The sequence below is a fragment of the Pleurodeles waltl genome, chromosome 12 (genome assembly GCF_031143425.1).
Source record: "Pleurodeles waltl isolate 20211129_DDA chromosome 12, aPleWal1.hap1.20221129, whole genome shotgun sequence".
Classification (NCBI taxonomy): Eukaryota; Metazoa; Chordata; class Amphibia; order Caudata; family Salamandridae; genus Pleurodeles; species Pleurodeles waltl.
In genome coordinates, this window is record NC_090451.1 from 528023072 (window position 1) to 528038223 (window position 15152).

The 15152-nt window shown below is 44.2% G+C and overlaps 1 protein-coding gene across 2 annotated transcripts in view; it reads left to right on the forward strand.

Annotated features, from left to right (window-relative positions):
• The window catches only part of HYDIN (HYDIN axonemal central pair apparatus protein), a 2122366-nt gene that overhangs the window by 1409268 nt on the left and 697946 nt on the right, over nucleotides 1–15152 (forward strand). For both annotated transcript variants that reach the window (XM_069217473.1, XM_069217472.1), the window contains one exon: nucleotides 9322–9981. In XM_069217473.1, the coding sequence (XP_069073574.1) occupies nucleotides 9322–9981 (660 nt within the window). The remainder of the gene's footprint in view (nucleotides 1–9321; nucleotides 9982–15152) is intronic.

Below are 15152 nucleotides of genomic sequence, written 5' to 3' on the forward strand. Positions count from 1 at the left end.
TCAGGCTTTTGAGGATGTAATGGGAGGCTGCATCAGACACTATGTTGTATTCCAGAAGGATGAGGGCAACAATGTCTCCATGATCCCATCCAGTGATCCACTCAGGTCTCTTGTGACTCATGGGCCTGCCCCATACTCAGTAGTAATGTATATAGCATGTTACATCTTGCACATCTGCATATTTAATGTGTGTGGAGGGGGTGTGGACGGTATTATTTCTCAATATTTATACCAATAAGAAAGAAAACCTTAAAGCATAATGTAATTGAGTAATACATACTAAAATGACTGAATAATACTACATTCAAAATTATCTCTTTCATAGTATTAAGGATAATGTGATATGTAATCTAATCTGTATGACTGACACATTTGTAATTGCATCTGTCACATCATGGGTGAATTCATGAGATGTGCATTTGATGTGCAAATTATAGTTTGCATGGCTGTTGTGTGGGGTAAAACTTCAATTTATCTATGGGTTTTAAGTACTTTTTAAAATGTTATGTCCCATAAACCCTTATAAAATCAACTTTGGGGTGAGGAGGGGACAACCATGCCTGAATGTGTTTTTTCACATAGAACTATAAAAGAGTATGTTAATCAACACAGACTTATCAAGCAAGTTGATTTCTAACACTATAGAAAGTCATTCTTGTTCACATGCTTCCAAATATAAAGCACTTGCTACAATGGCTTAAGGAATTGGAGATTATTTCACTCTTTAAAATGAAGCTGCTAGGAACGCAATTCCTGCAAGCTTACATTGTGGTCTATGGTCTCAATGCTTTTGATTGCACTATTTTTGGTCTCGCTTAGACAGCATATGTGGTGTCTCTTCAAGACATTTTGTTTTCTGTCAGTGGGCTTAGAGACTGCCTATTGCTTACCATCAGTTGACTTCATTATCACTATCATTTGCTTCTTATTGGCTGTTTGTTCTTGTGTGTTTGTCCCTCGCTTGGAGAATGGATGCATTACTTTTGTCTTTCCACCTCTCATTTGTTTACGCACTATTCTTTTCTTTGGGTTTTGGCACTCTACCAGACTGCGCCTTTTTCATCAGGCTCCCTTGTGTAATTCTCCCTTCTGGTGTTCCTCCCATATCCGTCTGTGGTTGCCGTCACCTGCCCTCCCTCCACATTGACTAGCCCCCAAACTCCCTCTGTTTGTTGTCAATTTTGGCTTAATCCACTCCCTCTTACCCTCCCTCCTATCCTACTGTCTCATATATTGCTTTACCCGTAATTATTTTCATTGTTTGTGCTGGCCCCACACCGGCCCTAACAGAAAAAGAGCTGCAAGACATGGACAACACTGGCTGCGTCACAGTGATTTACTTCCCCCACACCCTCTGTTGCTTAATTCCCAGCCCTCTTGTCAATAAAAAAAAGAAAAATGTTATGATTTGGCCAATGTTTTTCTAACTTTCAACTGTGCTGATCAACATGTCTAAAAAAATAATTATCTGATAGTCTTTTTGCAGCAGATTCCTTACCTTAGAATATCCCCAGGTGTCCGACTGGAACCAGAAGATTTCTGAGCAGTACTCCTGCGTTCCAGTAGGTGATGTCATTCGGCTCCACGTCAGAAGTGACTTTAGGGGTATTTATATAGGCACCACTTCGGCGTGCTGATGGACGGTTCTTTCCTTTCCACTCCAGATAGCGCTTATCCAGTCTGAGCTACCCTCAGTCATTTTTGACTGTTTTGTATGACTTTTTTTTTTTTTTTTACCTTTCTCTCCTATTGTGAGAATGTCACCCAAGAAACTGTCTGGTTTCAAGCCATGTGAAGCCTGTCACAGGCAGATATTTGTGATAGACCTGCGCTTTGTGTGTTTTTGGTGCTTGTAGTATGACCACTCCGTGCGCCATGCACCCGAAGATTCTGAGGGAGCAATTTCTCAAGCACCTCACCACCTGACGTTGGACAACTTTGATGCTCAAGATCTTTGTCATGCAGAAGGTCCCAGGATCGCTCGTAGAGCTGCTCCTGGCTAGTATCGCCACACTTCACATTATCATGGAAATTTGGTAAGTCCTACAAACATTAAAAAAATTCAAGAAGTTGAAGAGGTCTTCAACTTCGCCATATCTGTCAAAGTCGTCCTACGAGGCGCAGGATCGTCACCACTCCAGGCCTTCTGCTTTGGCAGAGCCTGACTCGGGTTCCGCTCCACTCTTTCCTGATTTTTTGGGGAGCTGGAGGAGACCCCTCCCAGCTCAAAGAATTTTATGACGCCATGCACCTCATATTTGGGCGGCCTGGCCCCTCTGAAGTGCCTTTGGGCCCTGCAAGTTCGGAAGGGGCCCCCGCTAGATCCCTAGCAGCAGGTTCTCCCTCTGCTCCAGTTGGGCCTTCTGGATCTCTTGCTGGATTAACAGTGGAGCCGTCGGCAAGACCGTGACCTTCGTCTGCACACGCTGCAGTGCCAACACCGGCAGCACTCCATGGAGAGAGAGAGAGAGAGAGAGAGAGATTGAGAGAGACTGAGAGATTGAGATTTATTTATTTCAGCGACGAGTCGTCCTCTCCAAACCTGTACTCTTATTTATTGAAGCCCTTACTTGCATGCTTCCCTGGGCCAAGCTGTGCACAGGGGATCCTGTGCATAGGACATTTGGCTGCTGCTGCTGCTGTTGCTTCACTCCTGGGCACCAGGGTTTCCTTACCTAGCACCCCACCCTGGAGAGTGTGGTGGTCTAAGCCACCACTACTGGGATCAACCCAGGTGTACTACCTACCATTCCAGCGGATAGGGAATCCAAAATCCTGGGTACCTTTGGAAAGACAATATTCTCCTCCACCAGCCTTGTACTTCAGTTAGTGAACACTGCATGCCTTTTGGGATGATATTATCATACAGTCTTTGATTTGGTTGTGCAAATGCTGCCCATGGTCTCAGAGGATGCTCTCCCAAGCTAATGCTAATGAGGCAAATGAACCCAAGTTCATCATACCATGTGGACTCGACACAACTGGCGCGCTAGGTAGAGAGATTTCAACTGTTTTTTTCAGGGGATGTCCAAGCTCTTCTTATGGACATGCGTTTTGATGGCTCTCGCCTTTTTTTGAGAGGAGGCAGACTAAGCGCTGGAGTGCTTTAGGGACAGCACATCTACGGTCATGTCTTTGGGCTTGTCTGTGGACCATCTTCCCCCCCCCCTGTCTGCCTTCTGTCACTTTTGTGGCTACAGAAGGGGTCTCCAACCACACCCAACAGGTTTCCCAGCCTTTCGTGATCGAGGGTGCCGGTCCAATAAACCATGTGGAACAGGCAACAAGGGGTCAGGTCAGTTCCCCACCTCCCCTGCAGCCACAGCCTCCAAACCCATTAAGTTTGCTCTCTGACCATCCTGGGCATCCAGTGGGAGGGAGGATACTCCATCACCTGCATTACCGGCTGTCAGTAAGATCGGACTAAGTCCAAAGGGGCTACTTCCTCCTCTTTGTGACTGTCCCTCCACTTGTGCTACCCACTTAAAACTGGCTGACTACCTTTCCGTGCTATGTCAGGAAGTGCTGACCCCTTGCCAAGAGGACTATCAGGAGAGTTTATCCTATCCTAGACCTGCACCTACTTAATTTCTTTCTGAAAGAGAAAAAATTCAAGATGCTCACACTTGCACAAGTTCTGTCTGACCTGGACCTGGGTGACTAAATGGCAGTGTTGGATTAGCAGGATGCATTGTTTCCACACCCCTGTCCTGACTGCCCACAGACGCTACCTGTGATTCACAGTGGGCCAAGAGCACATTAAGTTTTCTGTGCTCCCCTTTGGCCTTACCAGCACCCCTCTGGTGATCATGAAAGTGATGGTAGTGGTTGTAGCTCATCTGTAGAGGATTGGCATTCCAGTCTCTCCCTACCTCAACGACTGTTGAAGGTGGGCTCGTCCCAGGCAGTTGTCTCCCACCTCCAGACTACGATGAACCTTCTGCACTCACTGGGTTCACTATCAACTTGACAAAGTCACACGTAACTCCCTCTCAGACACTTCCATTCATATGAGCTGTTCTGGACACAGTGCAGTTTTGGGCTTATCCTCCTGAGTGCTGAATACAGGATATTCAGGCTAGATACCAATGTTTCAGTCTTGATCCTGGATTTCAGTGAGAAATACTCTGAGGCTGTTGGTCCTCATGGCCTTCTGCATCCTGTTTGTAACTTATGCCTGTTGCCAAATGCAGGCTCTGCATTGGGACCTCAAGACTCAGTGGGCGTAGTATCAGTGGAATCTCTCCAACCTGGTTCAGATGTAGGAGGGAACTGCATATTTTGTGCGGTGGTGGCTGAAGAACTGTGATTGGGTCAAGGGCAGACCCCTTCACTTCCCCAACCAGAGTTGACCTCTTCTGACAGATCCATCACTTCTGAGATGGAACAGCCATCTGGCAGAGGTGGAAATCAGAGGACTCTGGTCTCTGACGGAATCTGAGCTCCATATCAACCTGTTGAAACTTCAGGTGAATCGCTTGTCATTAAAGGCCTTCTTCCCTCAATTGAAGGCCAACACCACTGCCATAGGGTACTGCAACAAATAGGGTGGAGTGGGATCCTATACAGTTTGCCAAGAAGCTATGCATCTCTAGACATGGCTAGAAAGCCAGGGTATGTCCCTGGCGGTTCGGTACCTGATGAAATTTCTGAATGCCAGGGTGGGCGAACTCATCCATAGATGCCTAGCAGATCACAAGTGGCATCTCCATCTGGAGGTGTTGCAAGAACTCTTTCAACAGTCGGGAGAGTCTTGGTTAGATATGTTTGCCACTGCAGAGAATACTCCGTGTCAGCAGTTTTGCATGCTGGAGTTCCAAGGTGACTTTCCCTCTGAGACACTTTACGTCTCATGTGGAACTCTGGCCTCCTATATGCCTTTCCGCCAATACCACTCCTGCCCAGACTTCTCAAGAAGATCAGAAACGACTGGGCCAAAGTTATTCTTTTTGGTTTGGAATGAACATGGAGAGTCTGGTAGCTCGAGCTGTTAAGCATGACAATCGGTCCTCTAGTCAGCCTGCCACTTCATCAGGATCTTCTATCACAGCAACAGGGGATGGTTCTGCACCAGAAACTGCTCACCCTAAGCCTTCTTGCATCAAAATTGAGCAGTGGCGGTTGACAGCTTTCGACTTTACTTGTGAAGTCTGTGATGTTATTCTGGCAGCCAGGCGACCCTCCACCAAGTCGGTTTACTCCTGCCATTGGGATATGTTTGTGACCTGGTGTGATTCTCACAACATTGACGCCCTTTCTGCACCTTTAAGCTAGCCTATAATATTTGCTGTCTCTTTAGCGCAGCAGGGCTCTTCTCTGGGAACAGTTGGCCATTTTTGCTTTTTTGTGGTTGCTGGACCAACCCGCAGTATTTAGGCCACCTGTTGTGGCTAGGTTTCTTAAAGAAATACAGCACATGTTTCCTTCCAGGCCATTAACCATGCCTCAGTGGAATTTGAATCTGGTTCTCACCTTCTTGATGTGTGGACAGTTTGAGCCTCTGCACAATTGCCCTGTTAGTCTCTTGACCATCAAAACTGTCTTTCTAGTGGCCATAACATCGGCCAGGAGGGTCAGCGAATTAAAGGCTCTCTGGGTACACCCTCCAGACACCACCACTTACCAGGACAAGTTGGTGCTCTGGACATGTGCCTCCTTCCTTCCAGAGGTTGTAACTCTCTTCCATGTAGGCCAAAACCTCATCCTTTCTACCTTTCTTGCTCAGTCTTATTCCTCTTAAGAAGATAAATTACCCCACCATCTGGACACAAAAGAGTGGTGTTGTTTCATTTAGACCATAGATAAGACTTCCAGGTGGATAGTCGACTCTAAGTGGGGTATGTAGGGGCTAAGAAGAGGAAGGCTGTGCAGAAATGGACCATCTCAAGTTGAATAGTACTCTGCATCAAGATCTGCTACACACTGGCCTAGAGACAACCCCTTGAGGGTTTGCATGCTTATTCTAGGGGAGCTAAGGCTTCGACTACTGTGTTTGTCCGCAGAGTTCCTATACTCTATCTGTCAGGCAGCAGTGTGGGCATCCTTGCACACATTTACAAAACAGTCTTGCCTGGGCATTCAGGTCCCTTATGAAGGGTTCTTTACCCGTTCAGTCCTACAGGACTTTTTGATTTGGAATTGGCTTTGCAAGCCAACCTCTGGGAAGGCATTGCTTGGATATCTATTGAAAGCTAAGGAATCTGCGGCTAGAAGTCTCTATTATATTGGTTACTCCTTACCTTGTAAAGACTCTATCTAGCTACAGATTCCTAACTGACCCTCTCATCCTTTCCACTTTAAGAGCAGGTTGTAGCATAGGGGACACCCTTCTCGGGGGCCCTAGTTTTTCCACGCCATTGGTCATTTCTCATCCTGGCTCTTTGTTCCTGGCTTAGAAAGTCACTAAAGTAACTAAAGTCAGCACACTAGGGTGGTACCTTTATAGGTACCTCATACATCACTTCCATTGGGCCGATGTGGAGCTGAACCATGCCACCTACTGGCGCACAGGGGTACTGCTCAAATCTATGGACCACAGAGCGAGAAAGAAAGGGAAACCTCAACACCACACATCCTCCCAAGAAAAAACAAAAATCACAACTGGTGAGGTGGAGTAGAGCATAAAGTAGGACAATTTGTCGACTTCTGATTAGCAAGACTAGTTATTGAGTCCTGAAGTTTTTAGAGAATGTACTATTTATCCAGCAAGTGGGGTGTTCCTTAATGGAAGAGGTGGTCTCACATACTTGTCATGTCATGCTTCATCCTTGACCACCTCTCCCCCACCCTGGTAGGACAGTGCCACCAGGGTCGACTCAACCTCTTGGTAAGAGCTACACCAGAGGGAGTTCTTATATAAAAAAAAAAATACTGGACAAAGTCAGGGATCCAGATCAAGTTAAGAAGAACTCTTGGGCTACAGGTGTTGTTCATCTTTATTAGTTGTGTCCGTGAGCATGATTAAAAACACACTAGGACAGTAAGAAGAGCCTAATTACCCTGTCTACTCAAGCCAACATGTTTCTGCTGTCAGGGCTTAGGATTCCTAATAACTAACCCAAAGGTATGTTACCAAAAACAGCCACTCAGGACCTACCTGAGTGAGGATCAAACTCTAGGTACCTAAACTCCAGGAAGGTGGGGGGTACAAAGAACATGTAAGTCCCACCATCCTGGGGAATATTAAGACAAACAATTAGCTGTCAAATAAGGTCCAAATATACACATGTGGACATGCAAGAGTGATAATCACTGCAAACACTACTCAGATCTTCTGGATCCAGTTTGACGCCTGGGGATATTGTAAGGTAAGAAATCTATGGCTACCTAGTCTCTACCAGATAAGGCATTACCAAAGGTAAGTAACCTGTTCTACAAAGCCAATATCTGATGCAGTCAAGACCTATTGGCTTTGTTAATGCTTGTTTCTATTTTGTTCTACCACTGACAAAGAACAGCTTTCCATTGTATGCAGCGCTTATAATAATAAAACAATGCAATAAGTCTGAAAGTAAATAAATAAGTGTATCTTCAAAAGACCAATCTTACCACCATTGGAAAGCCCGTCTCTCCACTGGCTTGAGGTACAGTCTACCATGCCTTGGCTCCTTTGTTGCACAGTGCGTAAGTGGCAGTAAAAGCAGGAAGGCTCAGGCGGCATTAGTAAAAACTAATATTAAAATGAAAAAATAAAGGTAACATTTAAAACCCTCTCCCGCACTCTGGGCGGAGTATCATACGGAGAGGGGAGCTGCCACTAATTGATTTTCCACCCTACGTGACCTGGTGAAAAACTGCATGTTAATACTGCAGAATAGAGCAGGGATGGAACGACAGCTCGGTGCACACTCGAGCTCTTGAAAAAGGTATTTAGAAAAAGGAACCCAAAGTCCGTATTTGCAGAGGTTGCGCCAACGAATTCTGGGAGGAACACTTATGAAATGTGTATACAGTATTAAACATTGCTTTCCTTGAAATGCAAGAAGACGTATTCCTGGACCTTCCCTTAGATGGAATATTTAACTTGCACCAAAAGTGAGAAAGTTCCTTTCACTAATTTTGTGTCAGAGAAACAAGCACAGGCTTCCAAGTTGCCAAAGTTAGTCGCCAATTATTAATGATTTGCTTCAAATCAAACAATGTGGCACGGGCTTGCCATTGAGAAAGTCTTTGGTGGCATAGTCCACAACTCTATTGCATTCATTAGGATGGGGGCATCATTGCTGTCTTTCTTAATAAGTGTTCAGAGAAGTAACATGCCATAAAGACACGAGATCGTCGGAGATCTCCCTAAAGATTACCTGTTATCAGTAATCAAAGCGAAAGAGCGCACCATATTAGGGGAATCATGTTTCCGAGACGCTCAAGCAAGGCTTTTCCCTTGGGCGTATAACAGACAAATTCTAACCTTGTAGTTACTCTGGCTAAGGTGTTTGTGGAAGTTAGGAGAGCATCTGATAGGAGAGGAACAAGTATATGCTTTGAATGAGCTCCCAAAAAATATATGGTCTTCCATTCTAGTAACATCTTAACATGTTAAATGTGCTGTTCCAAGCACTAAGGGTTCTTTTGCCCATCTTTTCTCAGTTGTTGTCTTTTTGACAAAACGAATAAAAACGAAATAAGCATTTTACAAACACATTTGAAATGTCATAAATTGTAAATCAATAATCTAAGTACATGTTGACGATGTCAGTGTTAAGTAGGTATACTGAACCCTATGTTCTCATGCTTTAACTCCATACATTTTGGCCAAACGTTAAAGAAAAAAAGATGTGAAATGTTTTTAGTCTCTGAATGAATGCTGGTATAATATTCATAACATGCATTTCACTCAAAAGCGTTGGCCCATCCCATCAGAGAGCTCTCTTCTTGGTCTTATAATGTAAATCACATTAAAATTAAAATGTCGACTATTATGAGTGGTTGATAATGACCTTCCTTTTAAGCAGTATTTTCAATGCTCACAATTTGCTTGGCTTCCTTAAGATTTTGAACATACGAACTGAGTAAAACACACATGCCTCATCCTAGGATACAAAAGGCAATTGGACAGTTGGGTTTATTTTTACGATGTTGTCATGTCAGCTCTGTTTAGTTTCTCAGTAATCTATCCTTTTAGTTTTTTCTCCCCCTTTCTTTGCCTTCATATTTAACTTGCATTCATTTTGATTTCAATAGAAATATATTTGGTACTCAAACTATATCATCATGGCATGTTGTGCTATCTAAATTTTGAAATAACTTAAAACATGCTTGCATCATTTGCTGAATGGCTTAAATCTAAAGAACCTGCTCTTCTTTTTGTTCCCATTTTCACAGGGTGGAAACGTAAGTGGCAGGATAGACTCCTCACAAGAGAGAAAGGCTTCTGCAGCACCTGTATCAACCGACACAGAAGACCTAAACAAGAGGAAAAAAAGCAGAGTACTTGGGAGCCTTGTGGCGGATTCTTCCCAGGCTCCTGTGCCATCTGGAGGACACGAGGAACCTGAGAAGGAAGTCATGAGTGACAGTGAGAAGCAGCTTGTGCAGAGGTTCAAGATTTACGAGCATTCACAAAAGGAGGTCCTCAACATTCTGGCCTTTTGGGACCGCATTCAGGGGGGTCACCATCACCCCTCTACTCCAGAAGACATCCAGCAAGAAGGAGAGGATCAAATTCCCGAACGACAGGCTACATCGGTGCGGAAGGGTCGGAAGGACCGAGAAAGGGAGAAACTTGAAAGACAAGAGAGGGAACGCGCTGAAAAGGAACGTCTGGAGAAGGAGAAGGCTGAAAAGGAGCGAACAGATAGACTGAAGGCCCTGGAAGATGTTAGGAGCTTCAGCCCACAATCTGGCTCCCGAAAAGTTGGTCTAGAAGAGGCAGATGGAAAGGCTGAAATTGGTGTGCCACTTATTGTACTTCCAGTTTCAAGCACTGAAGAAGCAAATGAAAAAACGTTTCTGGAGAGTGGCCAACTGCCATCAGTGGAGAAGGTAAAACATTGTTAAAGTCCATGCAATGACATGACCTAATTGTAAAGAAAATAGATAAAAGCATATTTTTAGAGGTTACAGATGTAAGTGTTATACTACATTTGTCAAACTTTGTACACAACTGCTCAGACTGTTATTGATGTAATATATACTGTATATTTGTGTTTTGTTGTGACCGCACTATCATGAGCACTGCGCCAATCTCACCTTGTGTAACATCCTACTATATAATTTTGTTGTTTTAGAATTCTTAACTATGGTTTTGTTTTTGTATAAGTGATGTGTTGTTACTAATCATTACATAACCTGTCTAAGGGGCGGGCTTAGACCCCTTATCAAAAAATGTGTTTTTCTAATTGTTTTTTGTTGTTTATACATCTTCCGAGAGAACCATTCTTGACTTGTATGTGTAATGGACCCAGATTCTGGGAGTTCTTGTGCCCGCCCCGTAAATATTTACTTGTATAACAATGTAGGAGGCATCAGACAGAAAGATGGTACCAGAATCCTTCTAGTAGCATGGAGATATGACCTTGCTTCATAACCTTGTGTTATGCTTCTGGACAAGTGGACGCAAGAGCGGTTTCCTTATTTTTTAAACAAAAAAGCATAAAGTGTATCAGAATATCTTGGCCTCCTATCTCACAGTTACAAAGACTTGCGCAATTCGTATTGTTCGACTACTTTTTTGAATAGGACTGGTAGTACTCTTAGGGGCCGATTAAGAGTTTGATGATCCCAATGCAGGACCGCCAAACCCACGGGGAGGACACCACCTCCATGCAAAGCATACAGTGCGGATTCCGACTGTACTGGGCAGGGGGGCCCTACACTGCCCATGCCACAAGCATGGGCAGTGCATGGACCCCTGTGCCCCCCTAAACTTGTTCTTCACCAGTCTTTTAATGGTGGGGAAATAGCCGTGAAAAGGCTTGCGGAGAACAAGGTTGTAATCAGCCAGGTGGCTCTGAGTTCAACGCCACCCTGGCTGATTACAACCAAGACTGCCGTCAGCCCGCCTGGAACAATGTTCCCGACAAAGACAGCAGTCCCCTGGTGGGTCCACCACGGTGTGACTGACCAACTGTGACTGGTATCTTTTTCATTCTTTTGAGCACACTGCGGTCCGTAGTTACAGACCTTCTACAGCAGGAACACCCCCAGCAACGTCAAGACATTTCATGTCACGAACCGCACACAGCTTCTCACCTCTGGATGTAGGATTGGAAAATACACCTGGTCTTCTGCTGGTTCTGGATAATCCCAGATAGGGGCGACCCTTTCTAGTAGCCACGGTGCCGCTTGACAGAAAACACCTAAGCAGACCATACCCTCCAGAAGGAGTCCCAGAGGAAAAACCCCAACAAATGGGGGAAAAAACTCAAAACAGGAACTCCTGAAAAGGAAGAAAAAACAGTACTTGAAAACAGGAAAAAAGGCAAAAAATCACCAACAGCAAAACAGGAACGACGAACAGGAGCAAAGAGCACCACCAAAGGGAAGTGTTTGCAAAACGAGGCAGAGCAAGACTGAGTGACTTACATACTGGAAAACAGGACGTGACCTCACAGGAAAATGAAACAACACCATCTTGAATTAGGAAAAGCCCATGGAAAAGAATAGGAAAAAAGGATGTAGTATAAAAGAAAAGGGCATGCAGGGAAATGGAAACAGGAAGAAGACAACATGGAGACCAGCAGGAATACAGAGAAAATGAAAAAAACAGAAACCAAGAAGAAAGGAAAGAAAGACAAGAAGGAGACCACCACCGACAGAAGAAAAGAGAATCCCCTAATATAGGTAAGGGTGACATGACCAGGAGCACACAACATGCTTCCTGGAACGCGTCGCCAAAACGGGAAAAAAACATGGAGGACGGCGCTCCAAAAATCGGAAGCGCGATCCGACCGCTGTCTGAGAAAGAGATGCCACGGTGAGGCGCGGCGTCACAGTAGGTCCCCACCCGAGGCCCCAGGTTTGTCAGGGTGACAGGCAAAAAACAGGCGAACCAAGCGGGGAGCATGGACGGAGGAGGCATCCTCCCAAGAGCAGTCACTGAGAGGGTAGCCCTTCCAGTGTATCAAAAACTGCAGTCTGTTCCGAAAAAATCCGGAATCACAAACTTCCTGTACTTCATATTCAGGATGGCCGTCCACAGAAAGAGGAGGAGGGCGCTGGAAGTGTTGGTGGTATGGATCAGGAATGAAAGGTTTCAATTGGGACACATGAAAAACTGGATGAACCCTCCAAGTATGAGGCAACCGCAGTTGAACAGCAACAGGATTCAAGATTTACAAAATCCGAAAGGGTCCATAAAAACGTTGTTTGAATTTATTGAGAGAAAATCAGGAGGGTAGAAATCTGGAGGAAAGCCACACTTTGTGGCCTACTTGATACGAGGGTGCCGTCTGTCGATGACGATCTGCTTTCTGCTTCATTGCTTGTATAGAAGCTAAGAGAGTTGTATAAATTAGGCCCTGGATTTGGCAGATCCGTCGTGCAAAAGAAGTGACTGCAGGAACAAGAGAAGTTTTACAGGGAACAGTGGACATGGCCCTAGGATGAAACCCATAGGTGCAATAAAACGGTGTGGCCTTGGTCGCACCATGAATTGTGTTGTTATAGGAAAATTCGGCAAGGGCAAGAAAATCCGACCAATTACTTTGCGTGGCATTACAGTAACATCTCAGATATTGTTGGAGTTCCTGATTCACTCGTTCAGTTTGACCATTAGTTTGTGGATGGAAACCAGAGGACAAGGACACCTCGATGTTTAACAAGGCACAAAAAGCTCTCCAGAATCGTGATACATATTGTGACCCTCTGTCCGAAATGACCTCTTGCGGAAGACCATGGAGGTGAAAAATATCTCGCATGAATATGCGACTCATTTCAGGAGCTTTTGGTAATTTTTTCAAGGCTGTGAAGTGTGCCATCTTCGTGAAGTTACCATAATTACATGATTACCAGAAGAGGATGGTAAGGAACAAATGAAATCCATGGAAAGAGTACACCAAGGAACTGAGGGAACAGGTAAAGGCATTAATAAACCTGATGGTTTAGCTCTGGGTGTCTTGGTCTGGGCACATACTGGACATGCTAAGACATAGGTTTCTGTATCCTTCTTAAGGGAAGGCCACCAAAAAGATCGTTGCAGCAGCTCCTGGGTCTTCTTGATTCCTCGATGTCCGGCTACCGGGGACTCATGACACATTTGTTATGCCTCCGTCTGTACCTTTATAGTTGGTAAGAAAAGAGCCTTCTGATGATAGAAGAAATCATTTTCCTTCTGTAAGAAGGGTGTCACTTTATTCCATTCTGCAGTAGGAAGAAACTGGTACTCAGATTTGACGTGTTCTTGAAAAGATTGAGTAGCTCCTATGATTCTACTGGACTCAATAATGTGTGGAGAGGAGATCTTAGTGACGTCAGGATATCGACGGGATAAAGCATCTGCCACTAAATTCTGGGATCCAGGTCTGTAAGTTATCACTAAATCATACTGGCTAAAGAAGAAGGCCCATCTTGCTTGGCGACTGTTGTGACACTGGAAACTTCGAAGACATTGTAAATTGCGGTGGTCAGTCGTGGCTTCAAAAAGTTCTCTGGTACCCATCAAGAAATGCCTCCATTCCTTACATGCTACCTTGAGAGCAAGTAATTCTCATTCCAGTACTGAATAATTGTGTTCTGCTTCTGTCAAAATATGAGAAAGATAGAATATAGGATGTTCTAATACATCGTTGTCTTGTTTCTGAAGCAGAACTGCTCCTATGGCTCTGTCAGAGGCATCTGTCACTACTATTAATTTTTTAGTAGTGTCAGGATGTCGCAGAATGGGTGCTTGGGTGAAGGACTTCTTTAATTCTTGAAATGCCCGTTCAGCTTTTTCGGTACAGACAAAGCTCTTCTTCAAATTCTCTTTCTTGATAGTTTGGGTAATACATTTTGTTGGTGGGCAAAGTCCTGAATAAACTGGCGATAGAAGTTTGATAGCCCTAGAAAATACTGAGTTTCTTTTACTGAAGATGGAGAAGGGCCAGTCTAGGCTGGCTCTTACCTTTTCTGGGTCCATGGATATTCTGTGTTGATTGATACTGAAACCCAAATAATTCACTTCAGTTTTATGAAATTCACACTTCTCTGGTTATAACTGATTCCTTTTAAGTCTTTCCAAGACCTGCAGTACATGCTCCGTACGTTGTTCAGGATTACGGGAATATATCAAAATATCATCCAGATAGATTACTCCATAGTGATTTAATAAGTCAGAGAACACTGAATCCATGAATCGTTAAAAAAACAGAAGGTGCATTGGTCAATCCAAAAGGCATGACACAATACTCATAGTGTCCGAAGGGAGTACGGAAGGCTGTTTTCCATTCATCTCTTTCTTTGATTAGTAAAAGATGATAGGCACCCCTTAGATATAATTTGGTGAACATCTTGGCTCCTTGGATGGCATCCAATATTTCCCGAATTAAGGGCAAGGGATAACGATCCTTAATGGTTATTTTATTGAGTCCACGAAAGTCGACACATGGGCACAAGAGGAGCCCCAGCAGGAGAAGTAGAAGGAGCAATTAACCCATTCTGTAAGTTGTCATCTAGGTTTTCCCTGAGCACCTTCTTTTCTTGATCTGTCAATGAATACATTTGACCAAAAGGTATTACTTCATTGGGAACCAATGGAATAGCACAATCATAGATTCAATAAGGAGGTAGAATGGGATTACTGGGTTTCTGAAAGATCCCAAAGTATTCCTGATAAGTCTGGAACTCCTTTAATCATATTTATAGTGTTATTAATATCCTTAGTTGATTGAAAGGATCTTTTAGGAGACCAATAGGAGTTAGTTGAATAACAATTATGCTGACAAAACAAAGACGTTAAGATATGGTTCTCGTTTCCCAATTGATATAGGGGATATGCCGGGTTAACCAGGGTATTCTTAAAATCATTGTGTGATTCGGTGAAGCTATAAGGTCAAAGGCAACATGTTCTTGGTGCCCCCCAAAAGTCAAACAGAGCGTAGGAGTAGAGGCCACCACAGGACCTGAGGTTAAAGGAGAGCCATCAACCGTATGTACCAACTCAGGATTTTCTTTAGGAATACATGGAATTCCTTTATTCTTAGCCCAGGTCTCATCCAAATAGATTCCACTGGCTC